Genomic DNA, 18,139 nt, shown 5'->3' with positions numbered 1-18,139 from the left:
AGGATCCTCTGCGGCGCGCAACTCTGCAGAAGCTGACTCCGCAAGTACAAGGGCAACCACACGATGGGCTACAGAATCAGGGTCTGGATCTGCTTTGCAAAGTGATTCGGGAACTGCTCCTGGATCCTCTGTGGCAGGCTCGCCCATGTCGTCTCCTGTGCAAAAATCTACTCCTGTTCAAGCACAACCGGCTCCAACCTCACGCGTGATGACTCGTCTGCAGAAAGGTATAAAAAAAATCCAAAAGTCCGAACTGATGGCACCATGCCCTATGGCATGTTATGTATTGCAGGAGAACCAACTTGCTTGAAAGATGCATTTGAAGACTCAAAGTGGAAAAATGCAATGGATGAAGAATATTCCGCACTCATGAAAAACAAGACGTGGCATCTTGTACCAGAAAAACGTGGTAAGAACATTATTGACTGTAAATGGGTGTACAGAATCAAGAAAAAGGCAGATGGTTCCATAGACAGGTATAAGGCACGGCTTGTTGCAAAAGGTTTTAAACAACGTTATGGTTTAGATTATGAGGATACCTTCAGTCCAGTTGTTAAAGCTGCAACCATTAGGCTTGTGCTAGCTATTGCTGTTTCCAGGGGATGGAGCTTGAGACAGCTAGACGTTCAGAACGCGTTTTTGCATGGTGTTCTGGAAGAGGAGGTTTACATGAGGCAACCACCTGGGTATGCAGATAAAAGGACACCTCACTATGTGTGTAAACTTGACAAAGCTCTATGGTTTAAAACAGGCACCAAGGGCATGGTATTCAAGATTGAGCTCTCAGCTGAGGTGTTTTGGCTTTGTTGCATCCAAGGCTGACACATCACTCTTCATTTACAACAAGGCAAACACGACTATCTTTGTTTTGATTTATGTTGATGATATTATAGTTGCTAGCTCTTCACAAGATGCTACTAATGCTCTCCTACATGATTTGAGTTCAAAGTTTGCCTTGAAAGATCTTGGTGATCTACACTTCTTCCTAGGCATTGAGGTTAAGAAGATTTCAGATGGCATAGTGCTAAGTCAGAACAAATATGCTATTGAGCTTCTAACTCGTATGGGAATGAAGGACTGTAAGCCTTCACCTACACCTCTGTCATCTTCAGAAAAACTTTCAGCTTTTGAAGGGGAGTCACTCAAGGAAGAAGAAAGCACAAAATATAGGAGTGTTGTGGGAGCCTTACAGTACTTGACACTGACAAGACCAGATATATCGTTTGCAGTCAACAAGGTTTGTCAGTATTTGCATGCACCTACCACTGTACATTGGACAGCTGTTAAAAGAATTGTACGATATATAAAGCATACTGTGAGCCTAGGACTTCAATTCAAACGTTCTAGCTCCACCCTTGTTAGTGCCTTTTCTGATGCTGACTGGGCAGGATGCAGTGATGATAGAAGGTCAACAGGGGGCTTTGCAATATTCTTTGGTTCTAATCTTATTTCTTGGAGTGCTAGGAAGCAAGCTACAGTGTCAAGATCAAGTACTGAGGCTGAGTACAAATCACTAGCCAATGCAACTGCTGAGATCATCTGGGTTGAATCATTACTCAATGAGTTGGGTGTTAAACAACACCGTACATCATGTTTGTGGTGTGACAATTTAGGGGCCACTTATCTCTCTGCTAATCCAATCTTTCATGGCAGAACCAAGCATATTGAAATTGATTTTCATTTTGTAAGAGAAAGGGTTGCAGAGAAGAAACTGGATATCAGGTTCATTCCTTCTAAGGATCAGGTGGCAGATGGCTTCACTAAAGCACTACCAGTCAAACCATTTGAAGAGTTCAAGAGGAATCTTAATATAGGATAGTTGAGATTAAGGGAGAGTGTTGGAAATAGAGATAGATCTCTTTGTAACAACTTGTGTAATCTCAACAAACTCTATCTCCTCTCCCTCTCCACGCATCTATCCTCTCGATGTAACAAACCGAATCCTAGCGATCGGTTCTGATGTAAACGCCACGGTAGGGGTTTTTCCTACCCAACATCAATATAAACCACGCGGCTCTCCTCCAGGAGAGTAGGAACGCTTCCATACGCAACGCCAAAGAATCCGACCAGCGCGTCGATGATGCACTTGGTCGCCATTGCTGCAACACAACAGAGAAACATGGCATATATCATCAAATCTAATGCACTGCTCTGAAGAAATTATTCACATTTCGTGTAAATCGTCAAAAAACAAACACCGCAGGATGGAAAACAAACAAGCACCACCACTAACACACACAATCAGCTGTTTTCTCGATTCGCAAAGACATGGACATGGCACATGAGGGCCAGCCGCTATGAGACAACAAAACCATCTAGTTGAACACGGGATGGATTATGATATTATTGGGTAAATGAAGGGCCATGCAACTCTCTGCATGGATAGGGTAGTTTTGTCAGTGTCTTCCTTACCCACAAACTTGTCACTCCTAATCTCAAGTGCAGGGGCAGGGGCAGAGGAAACTTACCCACAAACTTACCACCCCCACTAGGTTGCCCAGCAGCCAAAACATTTGTACATTTTGTTCCAAAATTCTTTGGATTCAGGATCTTCTTCCGCATCTTCAGTCGCCTCAGAGAGATGAAGCCTCTCTCCTGACTGCCCAAGCAGTCCAAATTTTTATCTTTATTGCACTTTGTGTGCAGGGATATGATCCTTCTAAGCTTGTGTCAAAGAGGGGAAATTGGCAGTACACAACATAACTGCCTCATACTATGGCATAACCACAGTCCCCTGCTCTGACAAAATAACTGCAGGAAAATCATTATTGGCTTCCTCTTTATTGCACTTTCCATCACCACCAGCATCATCATCAAGTTTTTGTTTTTTATGAAGCCTATATTCCTATGAGAAAATGGATTATTTGCCACACTTTACTTCTAACTTCGATCATTTGCCCCTCCCCTCCCTCCCTCGAGATTGACGGGTGGGGCCGGGCCCACTAGACATTGAGACAATCCTGGGGAAAATCATCAGACCCCATGTAAAGTGGGGCAAATGATCCAATTGCCCCATACTACATAAGGGTTGTCTAGTGGTGCACAATCTTTTTATCTAATGATCTTTTGGACATGTCTGCCATGGTGGGTTTGAAGAAGGATGTGCTCGGGGTTATGCACCTGTTGCAGGAATTTACTTTCCTTAAGATTATAAGAGGGAGGCCAACTTGCAAACTAAGGCATAGTCTAGTGGTGTGAAGGGGCTGATGCCTTCCCACCCACCCAGGTTCAAGACATGGTACTTGCAATTTGGGTTTGTTGCACCAATTATACTGTAGGGGGTTCCCTTACAGTCTTTCTGTCAAAAAAAAAGAGGGAGGCCAACTTTGTGGCTCATGAAGTTGCTAAATTCTGTTTCAATAGTAGAGTGGATGTCCGTTAGTGCGTGGAGCTCCGCTAGGTGTGGCGTGGTGGGTTGCAAATGATTGTATTTCTTGATCAATATATAGAGTGCTTTCGAAAAATAAAAAAAAAGGTTCCACATTATATTAGAAAAATGTCAAGGCGTGTCACGTAAAATGCTCATGGGTATCACGAAGCCCGAAGACCCATCTGGTTGTGCGGCACGCTTGTTTGAATCATCGATTAGCAAACCCGAAGCCCCATCTGGTTAAATTTGTCATCTTGCTCTAGAGTTGCAGTTGTTTATGAGGTACGGTAATACTATATTTGATTCGTTCTGACCAACTAAGGTTTAGTAGCACTTGGGGTTGGATGCATGCACACACACACATAAAGAACTCATGTTTGTTTGAAGAGAGTAGAGACCTCGGATGCTCTTGGTGGAGAGGCAGATGGATGAGCCATTGCATTGGGCCGATCTGGTTTTGGGAAACGAGTAGGCGGCATTAGAAAAGTTGCAACGAGCCGGCGTTATTTCCGGTCGGAGCCAATGAGGTTGAAAAGCTGTCGGCTTGATCCATGCCGCCTACTCGTTTCCCAAAACCAGATCGGCCCAATGCAATGGCTCATCCATCTGCCTCTCCACCAAAAGCATCCGAGGTCTCTACTCTCTTCAAACAAACATGAGTTCTTTATGTGTGTGTGACAAAATATTATGAGAGATAGATGTGTGTGTGTGTGAAAAGTTGCAACGAGCCGGCGTTATTTCCGGTCGGAGCCAATGAGGTTGAAAAGCTGTCGGCTTGATCCATGTCGCTCACGTGTACCTGCTGGAAACAATCAAAAGCCTCCATATTTTTTTCTACGCCTCACCACTTGCAAGGCGCCTCACTCAGCTGAAATAGCCTTACGTTTGCACTATACACCGTAATCCTTCAGTCCAGAGTTTTCCTAGCGCAAGTTTGTCCTTGGGTCTCGCCTCCTGCAGGTTAGTGTTGAACTGTTGATTCGTCCTCTCCCAACTCTAGATTTGTTCTTTTTGCTATTTCTGTTAGTCAGCGTTTGGAGACTGTTGTTTGGGTTTCTTCCTTCTTGCTAATGGGTGGAGAAGATGCATGTCTGTCTCTTTTCAGACTGTTCTGGTCTTTTTTGCCATCTGTTTACCATCACAAAATATATACTGTTTATGGACTATCATACTTACCTATCCAGGTTGAGGAGTACACAGCTTCGATCTAGCTCGGTTTCCAAGTAGCTTGATCCGAGATGGATCCTGACGGCAGTGAACTTCTTGCTCTGGAGATGGCACTATATTTTTTTTTTTGAACGCAAAGAGATGGCACTATATGATGAAAGCGTGGATCCAGCCCCCCTGTCGCTGCCACTTTTGAAGGCCATCACAAAGAATTTCTCTCAAGGTCAACAAATCGGCACTGGAGGGTTTGGAGAAGTTTACAAGGTAATTAATATGATTAGTAATGCATGTGCCGACTTAAAATCTCCTAGCCATTTGGCCATGAGGTTACACACGTAATCAAGGTTGACAATTTAAGCCTTGAAATGCAGGGAGAGCTTCGAAATGGGACGGTCGCCGTAAAGAAGCTTTACAGCGCAATTGTCATTGATGAGAAGAATTTCCAAAGTGAGGTTGATTCTCTCTTAGGGGTCAAGCACAAGAACACAGTACGGTTTCTAGGATACTGTTCCGATACTCAACAAGTAATGGACAAATTCAACGGAGTAACTGTCTGGGCAGAACAACGGCAGAGATTGCTCTGCTTTGAGTTCCTACCAAAAGGAAGCCTCGCCGACTATATTACAGGTACAATCTGGCACATTCTCTTGTTCTATAAACTTCCACGGGCTTGCCTACATACATTTATAGTATTTCTTTTGGCCTTCTTGCCCAAACAAATATAAGAGGAATCACATGCCTTTGGTGTATACACCCAACAGATCCATCTGCTGGACTTCTGTGGGAAACACGATATAAGATTATTAAGGGCATTTGCGAAGGTGTACATTATCTTCATCAGCAGCATATCATTCACATGGATCTAAAGCCCCAAAATATACTACTAGATGGTAATATGATGCCCAAAGTTGCGGACTTTGGTCAATCAAGGCGCCTAAGTGAAGATCAAAGCCGGACCATCACACAACACATAGTTGGATCATGGTAGGCAAGCTAATTCTTTTCGAGAAGTCCATTGTTTTTGTCTGATACCACCAGCTTTGTACCCTTTGTTTGTTAACATGTGAAATCACATCAATCATGATGCAGGAGATATTGTGCACCGGAATTCATAGGAAGCGGAGTAATAACAAAAAAAAATGACATATATGGTCTAGGTGTTATTTTTCTAGAGGTGCTGACGGGGTGTAAAGGGACTGACAAAGTTGAGGATGTAATTACCATTTCTTCTTATTCCCAGCGAGTTCTATACATGGAAATTTTTATTTTATATTTGAAGTTAACAAAAGATTAAAAACAATACGATGAGCATATCAAGCGCAAAACACAGGTTTGTTGCAAAAAATGCAAGCCACAATTGATAAGCGTAGGTAAATAAGATTCATATTCAGAAAGAAGAAGATGTGAATGCTGTTTTTATAGTAATCAATCTTCTGGTAATGTAACATCTATCTATCTATCTATTATACACTAAAATCACAATATGAACCAAAAAAATAGTAAAATTGGCTAGAAAATCCCACAATAATCAGAAACATCCAACCCCTCTCTAAACTAATGAATCACAACTATTGAAACTTAAATTCCATATATTTGTCAAATTTGCAGGTACTTGAAAGTTGGATGAACGTGCTTGAAACAACGCAAGGGCACCATATACCGCTCGAACAAGTAAAATTATGTGCTGAGATAGGGATACAATGCATGAACGATGATCCAAAGAATAGGCCTACTACATGGGATGTCATCCTCATGCTCTTTGATGAAGAAGAAATTTCAAACTGGTCTGCCAGAGGTGTCGTAAGGAGTGCATCTATAACACAGGTGCGATCACTTGGAGTAACTTCATTGAATACTTGTGGAGTGGGTGAAGTTTAAGTTTCCATTAGTGTTTTCTCCCTAAAACTTGTGACATAGCCTTGCTTTTTTGCTCAAAAATCGGACCAAAATATTTCCCTTTTTGTTTTCGACGAATGTTAAGTGCAGGTACGATATGGTGGTGTGAACCTTCTCTTAATACAGCCAAATAATAATGTTTGCTTAGACTAGTAAAAAAGAAGAATGAATAAATGGAGAAAGAAGCGATGGTGACTCTAAGACTTACTGAGCACAAGAGCTGCTTCGGAACAACCCCACCACTCACTTTAAAGTGATTTTTCATACTTCACTTAATCTAATCACTAATCAAAATTAGATCGCTAGTTAGATCCTAATCTGCCTCTATCTCATAGTCCCACCGCCGCCTAGTTCAGGGTAAACTCTTGCACACAATGGAGTAGTTTCTCACAGTCCCCGGAATTACTTCATGTACAATCACTTGTGTCTGATTTTTGTACGACGTCAGATGGATGGATGTGGCAGGCCCTTGATAGCTGATTAATCCATGGTTGTGATTATGTGACATATCAAAATTATTCAAATTCAACCGTATGTGCACAACAGACCGGTTATAGGGTTTACGGTACAGGGCGCACACCCCTTTCTCCATGCTCGGCCGGCCCACGTTCCTTTTTTCTGTTTAAAGACGCAAAAAAAACATGTGTACAGCGATTCAAAAAGGCGATCTCCTAGCTCAGTGTTACTTGTCACAACCAAGCAGCCACCTGCCTTGACGTGTTAACTTGTAGCTTTTTTCTTCTTTTGTCAAATTCGACAAACTTTTTTCAAATTCAGTGAACATTTTCAAATTCAATGAACATTTTCCAAATTTGATGAACTTTTTCTAAATTTGATGAACTTTTTTCCAAATTCGATGAGATTTTTTGAAATTCATCGATGAACTTTTTTAAATGTGATGAAATTTTCCAGTAAATGTTTTTTTCCGAACTCGACAAACTTTTTTCAAATCTGATGATTTTTTTTTCAAATTCGATGAACTTTTTTTTTAAGTTTGTGAAAAACAATAAAAGTCCGTAAAGCATTTTTGAATTTACGATTGTTTTTGTTTTTTAAGAAAATCCTATTTTTTTTAAATCAACGGTTGTCCAATCAAATGACCAACCGCGACTTTCTATTTTGGAGGGAGTGGTCCATGACTTGAGGGCGCTCAAGCAATCAGGGAGGGTGGCTGTTGAAGCGACCGGAGCAGGGGAGAAAAGGTGAAGCGCTCGCCTCACATGGGCCAGCTCACGAACAGGGGCTAGTGAGCGCCTGTTCCCGATAATTCTACACTTACGGGCAAGCTGACACGGAAAGCATCTACAAACTACTCCCCACCAATCTTTTTCTCCCCTTGATTTCCAGCGCGGGTCCCACCCCCTCCTTATTTCCAATCAAGGCTTCACACTTCAGTCTATAACTTCAATCTGTAAAAATCCATCGGTAAGTGTAGCATTTCTCGCCTGTTCCCCACGTGAAGGGCAAAGTGCGGCCATCGTGGGCGGTTGGCGGGGCGGGCTCCAACGAACTGCAACATCTGAAGCCCATTTAGGCAGGTCACGCACAATAGGGCTGGACGGGATGCTTTGCACACTAGTGTTGGACCAATATAATTAACAAAATTTGATTATTACTTGATTCATGTATCAATAGCTACCGATTCTGAACTTTCACTTCAATCTTGTTCAACTCTTTTTGCATGCAATGCTTTTTTTAGGGGCTGCTTCTAGGCATAACTGATTGCGAATTTAGCTCATAGAGGGTGTACCAAAGCATGAATACTAAATTTATTTCACAATACTGGTACTTTTGTGCTTGTCCAAACTCAAACCTCCCTAAGTTTGGAAAACATTACAGAAAACAAACTGAAATCTACAACACCAGATTGGATCCAGATTCATCATAAATCATATGCTTATATTGTATTTACTTGGCATTATAGATGTTAATGTATGTTCTCTAAATCTGTCGTTAGATTCATTATAAAACATATGCTTATAATGTATTTATTGGGTGTTGTAGATGTTAATATATTTTCTATAAATATAATCAAACTTAGAGAAGTTTGACTTAGGATAAACCCAAATGTACCACTACTGATTTCTAGAATCTTCGCTTCCACGTTTTCTGTTATAGGAAATGCCTCTCATTGCCAAGTTGGAGTATGAGATGAAGTTGATGAATTTGTATGGACGGCCATTCTTACCGAAGCGAGTTAGTGCACTCAAGAGAATAGAAGAGGCAAGCACTAAGGTTGGTTACCACCTAACATGTAGAGAAATCAAGCATACGCATGGGTAGTAGTAGTAGTGTAAGGCAAATTAATTTGAAGTATGCACTTGTTGTAGTCCCCTCACTTAATTTGACCCGTGCATGTATCACAATATTAGTGAAAAACGATATCTTTACTAGAGATATAACTGCCAAATAATTCCTGAAAAGCTCATCATGGTGCCACCCGTGTTGGCATATGTTGTTTGCAGACAATACACCTTGGGTTTACGGATAGTAAGATCCTGGATATCCACCCTCTCAAGCTCCAATTTGGCTTCGAGGCCGGCAAGCGAACCAGTTGCCCGTTGAGCCTAACCAGCAAGGCAGATCAGTATGTTCTCTTTAGCATTATACCGGAGTTCAAGGATATGTACTCGTGTGAAGAGAATGAACTTGTGCATCCAATGTCCACTTGTGACGTCAGCATCACATTGGTGGAGCAACAGCAGCGACCGCTAAAGATGATATATATACTGATGATTACGTCTGAGAGCAAGTCTGCGCTCGACAATTTCATGACATCCATTAGCTGGGATGATATGATGGAAGAGGTGGATTTACCGCAGCGAGTTGAGGAGCTGGGGTGCCAGATGCATGTGGCGATGGTGACGGGTGCAGTCTGCCCACAAAGTTCAACGGCAATAACCCCCAAGGTGAGCTAGATTGCTCTAGTAACCCACCAAATTAAAATCAATCCACATTATCTATTATTAGTCGTCACAACTAGCATTGGAGGTTTCACTAACCTAGCTAGGTTTTATTGTTTGGTGGTAATCGATCGATCAGATTATAGTCACCGAGGAATTTAAGTCAACCACTACGATGGATGTACATCCAACGGAACCATGGTGAGTAGATTCTTTCACGATGGCACCAAAACTAGCATGCATGATGTCATATTGAAATATATTTTCACACTTTAATTGTGCCTTGTTTACGTACTACAGGATTTTGGTAGTTGAGAACTTAAGGCAAGTTTCCATTTGGGACTACCAGACACAGTCACACAGGTAACTGTCATATAACACCTTCTATGTTAAGTTCATTATTCTGTTCATGTTAAGTTCATTATTCTGTTATTTTTTCCTTTCAGTAGTCTGAGACGAAACCTAGCTAATAAGGGCTCTATCTTTAATGAATCAACAGAGAGTAGTGATGTCGTTTGACTCCAATGAGAAACAACGTTGGGTTAAGAAGATAGTAGATAACTATGTCTGGGTTCATGCGGCAAAGTTCATCCCACGGAAGCAATGGTTTGTAACTGGGGAAGACTTTGGGAAAATCCGTGTGTACTCGTGTGTTACAATGACAGAGATAAAGAAATTCCGAGCTTATTATTCTGCTCATATCCATTCTTTGGCGGTTCACCCAACCTATCCATTGCTAATAACGCTAGCAACGTGGGATGATTGTGAGGACCCCATCAGGCTTTGGGACTGGGATAAGGGCTGGAAATGTTGTCAGAGAATTAGCGGGGGCTCGGCATGTGGACCTGACACTCAGTTAAGGTTTAACCCCAAGGACACAACAACATGTGCTGGTGCTCAAGACGGAATTTGCCATGTAAATGACTTGTTTCTTTCTACATCATTTCATTTTCAGTGGTAACTTAATGCATGCACTTGCCATAGAGTTGAATTTAATTTTGATCTCTATAATTAACTAAACTTTCCAGGTCTGGTCAGTTCATTCTTCCAAGCCTCTCATCACAATAATGCCCCCGAACTGTTATGGAGACGTGTGTGACTACCTCTACACTGATAGTCACCGACAATATCTTATTACCATCACTGAGGACTGTGCTTTAAGGGTATGCCATATCTCCGCTCAACAACATGCATGCCTGATTGCAGTTTTAATTGAACTTCTTTTACCTTCTGTACGTGTTCAATTAGGTATGGGATTTGCAGACAGAGAAGTGTGTTCATGAACTCTCTTTATGTGGCAAGTCGATTGGCCTTGTCGTTTGCCACCCGGAACTTCCCCTATTAGTTGCAGCAGCCTCAGGAGAGGGGGATGACAAGACCGTTTGCTTCTGGAACTCCGCTAACTACAGGTAATTAATACTACTACTGCATCAGCTCAATATTTCTTTTCTTTACAGACGGAGTACTTGCCATGGAGTAGCATTTTGAATGAAAATGTCATTTACTGAAAAATTAATAAAACTACTGCTGATTTTTTGCATATACTACTGTCTACATAAATGCGCTAGCACTAAAATTCTGTATCCAACCATGCAAAAATGTGTGCCTATTTCTCAGGTGAGTGTAAAATATATGTGTGTGTGGTCCGAACAATACACTGTCTCGATTAATACCAGGTTTCTTGTGTGCTTGATCATAAAGGGTTTCTCCCCGCTTTATATTGCAACCATCCCATACACCCTCCGGAGAAGTTCCACCACACTCCTTGCACTCTGAAGCATCGTACGGAGCAACAACTTCAAGACGGAATGGAATGAGATGACGACGCCCGTACATATCCTAGGGGCTAGGGTTTGCCTGGTACGCGGAGGCAATGGGGGATGGGTATACCCGACGCCCTTCAAGAAGGCCCGTCGATGGATAAGCTGCCAGGGAATTCTCCCGACCCAACCACCCACCACCACCCCGGACGATCTGTAGTGTACCACCGAACCTACCGCCAACCAGCCTGTGCCACCATGGTCACCGGACCAACTTCGGCGTCTCACTGAGGCCACCGACACGAGACCTGGAGGACGGAAGAGGGAGACAATGGGCTCGGGGGCATCCGCAACACAGCCGATGGGAGGGACATCCTCCATCGCCGACGCGGAGCCGACGACAAGGACCTACTAGACCCCTATTGGCCCGACCGGAACCAAAATGGTCCAGACAGCCCCTGCCGCCGCGCTGCAGCTCGTCGGCCGACAAATCCTCCCTCGCCTCCTCACCACCACCATTAGGGAGCAGCGCTGCTTCCCGGTGACCCACCGGCCCACCCCAACCCAGATGGAGCACAAAAGGGCCCATGTCTAGGCACCACCACGCCGCCCCACGACCAAGGGCCGCGCCACCATATCATGGGATACATACCGCCAAGCCACACTGCCGCTGGCTGAGCAGCACCACCGCCATCAGGAAGCCCCTGCACCCCCATACACGCGCGCGGGCAAAGCTCGGCCAACCGCCACCAGCACCGCGCGGGCAGGGCCTAGCGGACCATGCCAGCGGCAGTGGGAGGGGAGAACATCGGGGAGGGGGCTAGAGGAGAGCGGGATCAGGGGGTTCACCTGTCGCCCCCGCGGGGGGGGGGGGGGGGGGGGGGGGGGGGGTGGTGAGGGGCGAGCAGGATCAAACAAGAATATATGCATTATATGCCAGTTACTTTTATGATTTCTCATCTAAAATGTAAAGACTATGATAAACTAATTCCCCACGTAAAAGCGAACTAGAATTATGGTGTTCAACGATGCGCAAGGAGATGTGTATTCGCAAAAATAAATGGTTATCCTTCTTTTGGGGAAAAAATGCTCCATGCATGGAAGTCAGGCGGGTACATATGGATATTGCCAAACAGTATTACATACCATATTTTCTTCCAGTGCCAAAAGTTGGTGTCGATAGTGTCAAGATATGAATATAGAAAGTGTCTACATATTAAGAATATGGAATGAACACACCAAAAAATATGATATGGAATGAACACATTGAAAACACCGCTTGGTCTCAACTGCTCCCGCGAGCGGCTAGGCGAAGCCCTAGCCCACCTCCCACCTCACCTTCCCCTCGCCGCCGCTGGAGGGCGCGGGCGGGCAAAGCCTGGTCCGCGTCGGCGGCGGCGGGGCTCTCCTTCCTCCTTGTCTGGCGGCCCGTGGTGCGAGACGCGGTGGTCAACAGGGGCGCAGCGCTTGGCGTGGGGTGCGGCGGCTGCGGCGAGGCGTGCAGGCGTCCTTGCTGTGGTGGCTATGCGGACACGTGCGCAGCAGGGGCAGGTGGTGCGTGCTTGCGCGGGACGGCGGTGGTCGGTTTCTTGATTCAGATCTGGACCAGGGGCGTCTCCAGTCGTCTGGTAGCGGGAGGCGCGGGCCATGGCGGCGCGGGATGCTGGGTGGTGTGGGGGCAGACATGCTCTGCGGGCGTCACTCCTTTGGAGTTGGTGCAATGAGCGGCACGGTCGCCCCGGCGGATCCGAGCTTCCGTCGATCGGGGGAGCCATGGGTGGCGAGCACGGGTTGGCGTCGGCCTGGCTGGCCCCGTCGCAGCTTGCGGTTGCGCCGATGGGCTAGGGCTCGGTCCGACAGCCGGTGGTTGTACCGTGGGTTCTCCCTGCGAGCGTGGAGGCAGGGTTGTGGTCAGCCGGCGGTGGCCTGGGCGTGGTCGGCGATGACGGGACCATGTGCGCGGAGCCGAGGTGGGGCGGGTTGCCGGCTGGCTCGTAGGTGGCCGGACTTGCCGGCCGCCATGTGTCGCCCCCATGGTTGGGCCAATGACCGCCTGCACTGGATGCGTCTGCTGGCAATAGGCCGACGGTGTGGACAAGCCGCCAGGCAGGAGTTTGACCTGGTCCTCCTGCCTAGAGTTCTTTGATTCCTTCGCGTGGTTTGGTTGCCTTTGGCTATGTCAAGGTGGGTGCTGCGGCCCAGTTGGCGAGGCTTCCTCACATTATAGCGTCGGTAGAGGTCCTGGGTAGTGCCGGCGGTTGGATCGGTGCTTCAAGCCACGGCCTTGGCGTCGTCTGAGCTGGTTTCTTAACGATGGCCGTCGGAAGCCACTGAGTCATGCCCCCGGTTCATCGGGATTGGTGTGGGACTGCAGGCGTGGGCGCCCCGACGATGGTGGCGCTGACACTGGCTCGGTGGCTGATGCCGGGCTTATCCTCCCGTAATTTGTGCACTGTGAAGCAGGCGATGGGCGATCTCTCGTGGCTTGGAAGCCGAGGCGGTGGCCCTGGAAGGTAGTCCTCTTGGTTGGCCCTCCGAAAGGCACCATGGCGGTGGTGGTGGCTATACCTCTTGGTCATGTGGGCGGCATGAGGTATAGTGATGGGTGGCTTGGGCAGGCCATTTGTCTTCCGCAGTGGCTACGCGATCCGGAGCTGGGGATCTGGACCCGCTACGCCTCTCTTGAAGAACTCATGGTGGCATGGGGGAGCTACTGAGCGAAAGCTCTGCGCCTTGTCACCGACAATGGCGACGCTCATGGGATCCGTTATCTTCTCGAAGACATCTTCGTGGTGCTCTTCTCCATGCCTGAGTTTCGGGTGCAAACCCTTGACCGTTGGACTCGACAGCGGCGACGCCTGGTGCCGTTCTCCCTCCTGAGGGTGTTGTCGTGGAGCTTAGGTGTTCTAGGGTGTTGTGTGGCAGTGTTCTCAGGTCTTCCTATGATATTTTTCAGTCACGTAGTCTCTAGCGGTCTGCGTTTCCCGTTTATACCGGAATCTGCTTTGTAAAAGGGTCACCTCATCATCTTGTATCATTCAGCCGTGTACTTTGTGTGGTTGGGGCTTTATTTATAAAGCGGGGTGAAAGCCTGTTTCAAAAAAAATATGATATGTTAAAAGGTTATACTTAGCCAGATATTTCTAATAGGAAAAATCTATTTTAGAACCTTCAAGAAACTTGGTCGTATCTGGGCGGGTGGATGCGGCGGATCCCATCTGAGGCGGCGGGGGCGGCTCCTCTCGTGCGATCCAACAGCAGCGGCTGGGACGGCGACTCCGGGCTGTGCGGCGGGGGCCGGAGCACCATCGCGGCGGCGGCGGCCCTGAATGGGTGGCAGCCCATCCGGCGGGGTGGGCTGTCCTGGTCGTGATGGTGATGGCGGTCACTGCGGATCCAATGCCCCGTTTGGATCTGTCGCGAGGAGGCCTTCCGCCGACCGGCGGCGCGTGGAGGGACCGGTGAGGAGATGCCGGATCTCTGCCGGACTACCGACGACGACATACGTCTTCGTGACGAGGTTTCGCTCGGTTCCAGCCAGCTGCGAGGTCGGGAAGACGTGGCTTCTGGTGAAAATCGCGCCTGACTGCGGTCTTGGCGGACGATGGCAGCGTCTCAGACGTCGTTCCCTTCTGGAGGCATCGTCGTTGCTGGTCACATCCACCTGATCGGGAAGTTCCAGGGGAAACCCTAGATCTGGGTCTACCGGAACGGACAATGACGATGCCTTCGGTATCGTTCTCCCTCATGGGGGCATCGTTTTGGAACAAGTGCTGGTTGGAGGGGACAAGAGGAGGAGCGGTGATTCATCTGGTCCATTGATGACGGCGGATCTCGGCGGCGTGGCGCAATGGAGACTCAGCGCCTGATGAGCGGAGATGGACTCGCGCAGGAGGGTGACGCTGCCTGGCGTCGTGGTGGTGTCGGCGGTAGATAGACCGGGCAAGGTCGATGCAGCAGTACAACTTTGAAGATGGATTGGTGGCAGGTGGCCGCGGCGGCCTCGCAGACGTCCTGGTTGAGGGGCACGCCGGACTGGTGGGTGCTCATACCCGGCAGGCGTCCTGATTGGGACCTCAAGTCTTAGATGTTAGGTTTGACTGTGAGATCTGTTTGGTATTAGGCCGAGACTTTCAGCGCCACTACATCAACTGGATAGGGATAGCGACATGTGTTGCTTAGTTGGTGGCTTTAGACTTATTGTTGTATGACTCTGTAAGGTTTTGTGTCAATATTTAATAAAATGGCCATATGCATCTTCCAGATGCAGAGGCAGGGGGTCGTCCTCCTTTAAAAAAAAAAACTTAGTCGTTCACATAACCCTTTGATGTTTTGTTCGCTTCCTTACCCCCTCAACTATCTCATACGCGTCAAAAAATGTCCTTGGCTGGTTTGCCCCGATTGGATGCTGACGCGGACGCGGTCAAAGACGATATATTTGACCTACGGGTGCATCCCCCTCGTTAAGTTAGGCTGCCATTTGGGTAGGACACTCTCTCCCTTACGTGTGGGGACCATGGGAAAAAGAAAAGTTAGATACTATCTTTGTTTTTATAGGTGGGGCCCTCCAGGAAAAAAAACAAAAGGAAAAAAACAAAAGAAAAATGAAACAGTGGAGCAGACGCACGCGGTGGAGCCAGTGGCCATGGCTTCTCCGAGCGACCAATACATACGGTGGAGCAGCAAGGGAACCTGCGGTCGACGCCGGCCAACTACAGGTCTCCTAGAGCTGCAGCACGAGCATGCATGCGGTGGTGCCGGCCTCCATGTACGCTGAGCATCTTCAATAGACGATATAAAATACATCATCAAATTGTGCTTCGAGTAAAATTTACATCATAAAAATATGGTTTTACATCATAAAAACCCTTCAACTTCAATAGATGATGTAAAATTTACTTCACCAAAAAAAAAATTCAACTCTAACCGATGATGTAAAATTTACATCACCACGGAGACGGCCATGGTGAGGTGTGTTGGAGCGGTGTTGGCGGCGTCGGTGTCCGAGGAGGTGTCCATAGGATTTGGCAGGCGACGGGCACATGGCGGGATGGTTCCACTCGGCAGTTGGGGTTGCGCATGTTTTGCCTTAGTTTTGCTCGAGCACCCAAGTACTGCAATGGTGCACAATTTTATATCATTTTGAATAAAACAATTTGCATCTATCAGCGGTTTTGTGCGATGTAAGAATTTGTTCGAGATGCTCTAAGCTCCACCAGGCCGGCGGCATCGACAGGACCGGAGGCAGACTAGATGATGGAGGCGCCAACAATTTAGGATGCGTCGATCTGATTCTTTCGGTTGGGTGGCTCCATGGGGCTACACGAATTCATTTGACACCCTCGCAACAAAAATCATTTTCACAACTGACTGTGGACTGTATGTTTACAGGCTTCTGAAGACTTTTCAATGGACACATGACAGTGAGAATTTGGATTTTGCATTTGTAGGCTCAAGAAGGTATATAATGCATCTTTTTGGTCACTTTTATACCATATTCAGATGTGCGAATGAAGGGACACCTTAGTGGATTGCATAATATCTATTTTTTTGAACCGATGGATCGCATAATATTGGCCTATAAATGGTTCAAAGTTCATTTTTAAAAATATATCTTTGGAGCCAAAGATTTTCTATGGAAAGACGTTCAATTTTTAGTTTCTTACTGCCCGTGTGCAAACTGAGCAGAAGTACCCACATCCTAGAAATGTGGAATAATTAAAAAGTCTTAAATAAACAAGAAATATTTGAGGGTCAATCAAAGCATTAACAGTTTCCCCGCAAAAAGAAAGCATTAGCAATTAACCATTTCTCAAGCTCTATTGTCTTGTACTCCCTCCTTCGGGGGTGCTAGATACATCCGTTTGAGCGTCAATTAATATGAGGCAAAGGGTGTATTACTTTTGACCCTTTCCAACATCTAACTCTATATGTCCTTCTAGTGAAGTTCTCTTTGAAATGTAGCAATTGAACTGCAACATGGATGTTTTTATAGAAAGTAGTTGAGTTTTTTTTTATTTCAGGCACACTGAAACGTGGCTTATATATATTCCCTCCGTTTCTAAATATTTGTCTTTCTAGAGATTTCAACAAGTGAATACATACGGAGCAAAATGAGTGAATCTATACTCTAAAATATATCTATATACATCTGTATGTAGTAGTCCATTTGAAATCTCTAAAAAGACAAATATTTAGGAACGGAAGGAGTACATACTAGTGTATTTTACAAGCGTGGGGTTATAAAACGGTCATTGGTATACTAAAGTGTAGGATAAAAGCATCAGTAGCTGGCCTCTCTTAAGCTCTGTTACTTTTTGTTAGTTTTTGGCAGGCAGTTTCCGACTTGTAACTCCATCCTTTGGTGAAGTTTTGCTTGAAATGAAGATAACTTATATATTAGAGGTACTGTAAATGGTGGTATCTTAGAATCGTAGAGATATTAAACGGTCTTCACTAAACTACGTATAGTGAAGAATCAAGGCATCATTTCCTTCAGCTCTATTGTATTGAGTTTGTTTTTTGGCATTTCGGACTTAACTCTACCTTTTGAGAAAATTTCAACCTATAATGTATTTTCCGTGTAGGGTTATCATCGCACATGATGAAGGGATAGAAGTCCTGGACATGGACCTGGAAGCACTATCGCGTCAGCAATAGGGACAGCAAACCAAACGCCACCTAACTATCTGCCTGCAGTGTAATAGTACCAACTACGTACAGTTGAAATGTCAAGTCATTTTTGTTCTCCACAAATCCAAGCGCAGTACAGATAATTTATGAATTTTCTACTGAATTAATTTGATGTGAGGTCCGGAGCGGTGCTCATCTCAACCCAGCCCGATCAATTTCCTTGCGTAACAGACGTGCGATCCGATCACCATGCCCTCTCTGAACATGCCATCCCGCCATCCTATGGATCAAGGCCACACATGCAGCTACTGCCCCGCCGTAAAAGAAGCACGACTCGGCCCTACTACTTCTACGCAAAGAAAACAAACTAACGTGACACCATGCAAGGTCCTCACACACATGCTCAGTTC

At 46.0% G+C, this 18,139-nt stretch overlaps 1 protein-coding gene across 1 annotated transcript; it reads left to right on the top strand.

Annotated features, from left to right (window-relative positions):
• The first annotated feature begins 4,088 nt into the window (after positions 1–4,088).
• Positions 4,089–17,854, top strand: LOC125525944 (cysteine-rich receptor-like protein kinase 25). Its single transcript, XM_048690945.1, has 15 exons — positions 4,089–4,330; positions 4,555–4,801; positions 4,909–5,164; positions 5,299–5,521; positions 5,627–5,750; positions 6,146–6,361; positions 8,552–8,668; positions 8,899–9,342; positions 9,476–9,537; positions 9,637–9,699; positions 9,836–10,252; positions 10,365–10,499; positions 10,585–10,745; positions 16,488–16,556; positions 17,684–17,854. The coding sequence occupies exons 2-11, from the start codon at positions 4,679–4,681 to the stop codon at positions 9,840–9,842; spliced, it is 1,635 nt and encodes a 544-aa protein (XP_048546902.1). The 5' UTR covers positions 4,089–4,330; positions 4,555–4,678; the 3' UTR covers positions 9,843–10,252; positions 10,365–10,499; positions 10,585–10,745; positions 16,488–16,556; positions 17,684–17,854.
• The last annotated feature ends 285 nt before the right edge of the window (positions 17,855–18,139 follow it).

This window comes from Triticum urartu, chromosome 7, assembly GCF_003073215.2.
Source record: "Triticum urartu cultivar G1812 chromosome 7, Tu2.1, whole genome shotgun sequence".
Taxonomy (NCBI): Eukaryota; Viridiplantae; Streptophyta; class Magnoliopsida; order Poales; family Poaceae; genus Triticum; species Triticum urartu.
This window is presented reverse-complemented; position numbering and strand designations above follow the sequence as displayed.

Bases quoted from the DNA above. Each gene is read 5' to 3' on its own strand.
- LOC125525944 (XM_048690945.1), top strand. From the start codon at position 4,679: ATGGCACTATATGATGAAAGCGTGGATCCAGCCCCCCTGTCGCTGCCA. The intron at 8,669-8,898 runs GTTGGTTACCAC...TGTTGTTTGCAG, and splicing joins TAGAAGAGGCAAGCACTAAG to ACAATACACCTTGGGTTTAC. The intron at 9,343-9,475 runs GTGAGCTAGATT...TCGATCGATCAG, and splicing joins CAACGGCAATAACCCCCAAG to ATTATAGTCACCGAGGAATT.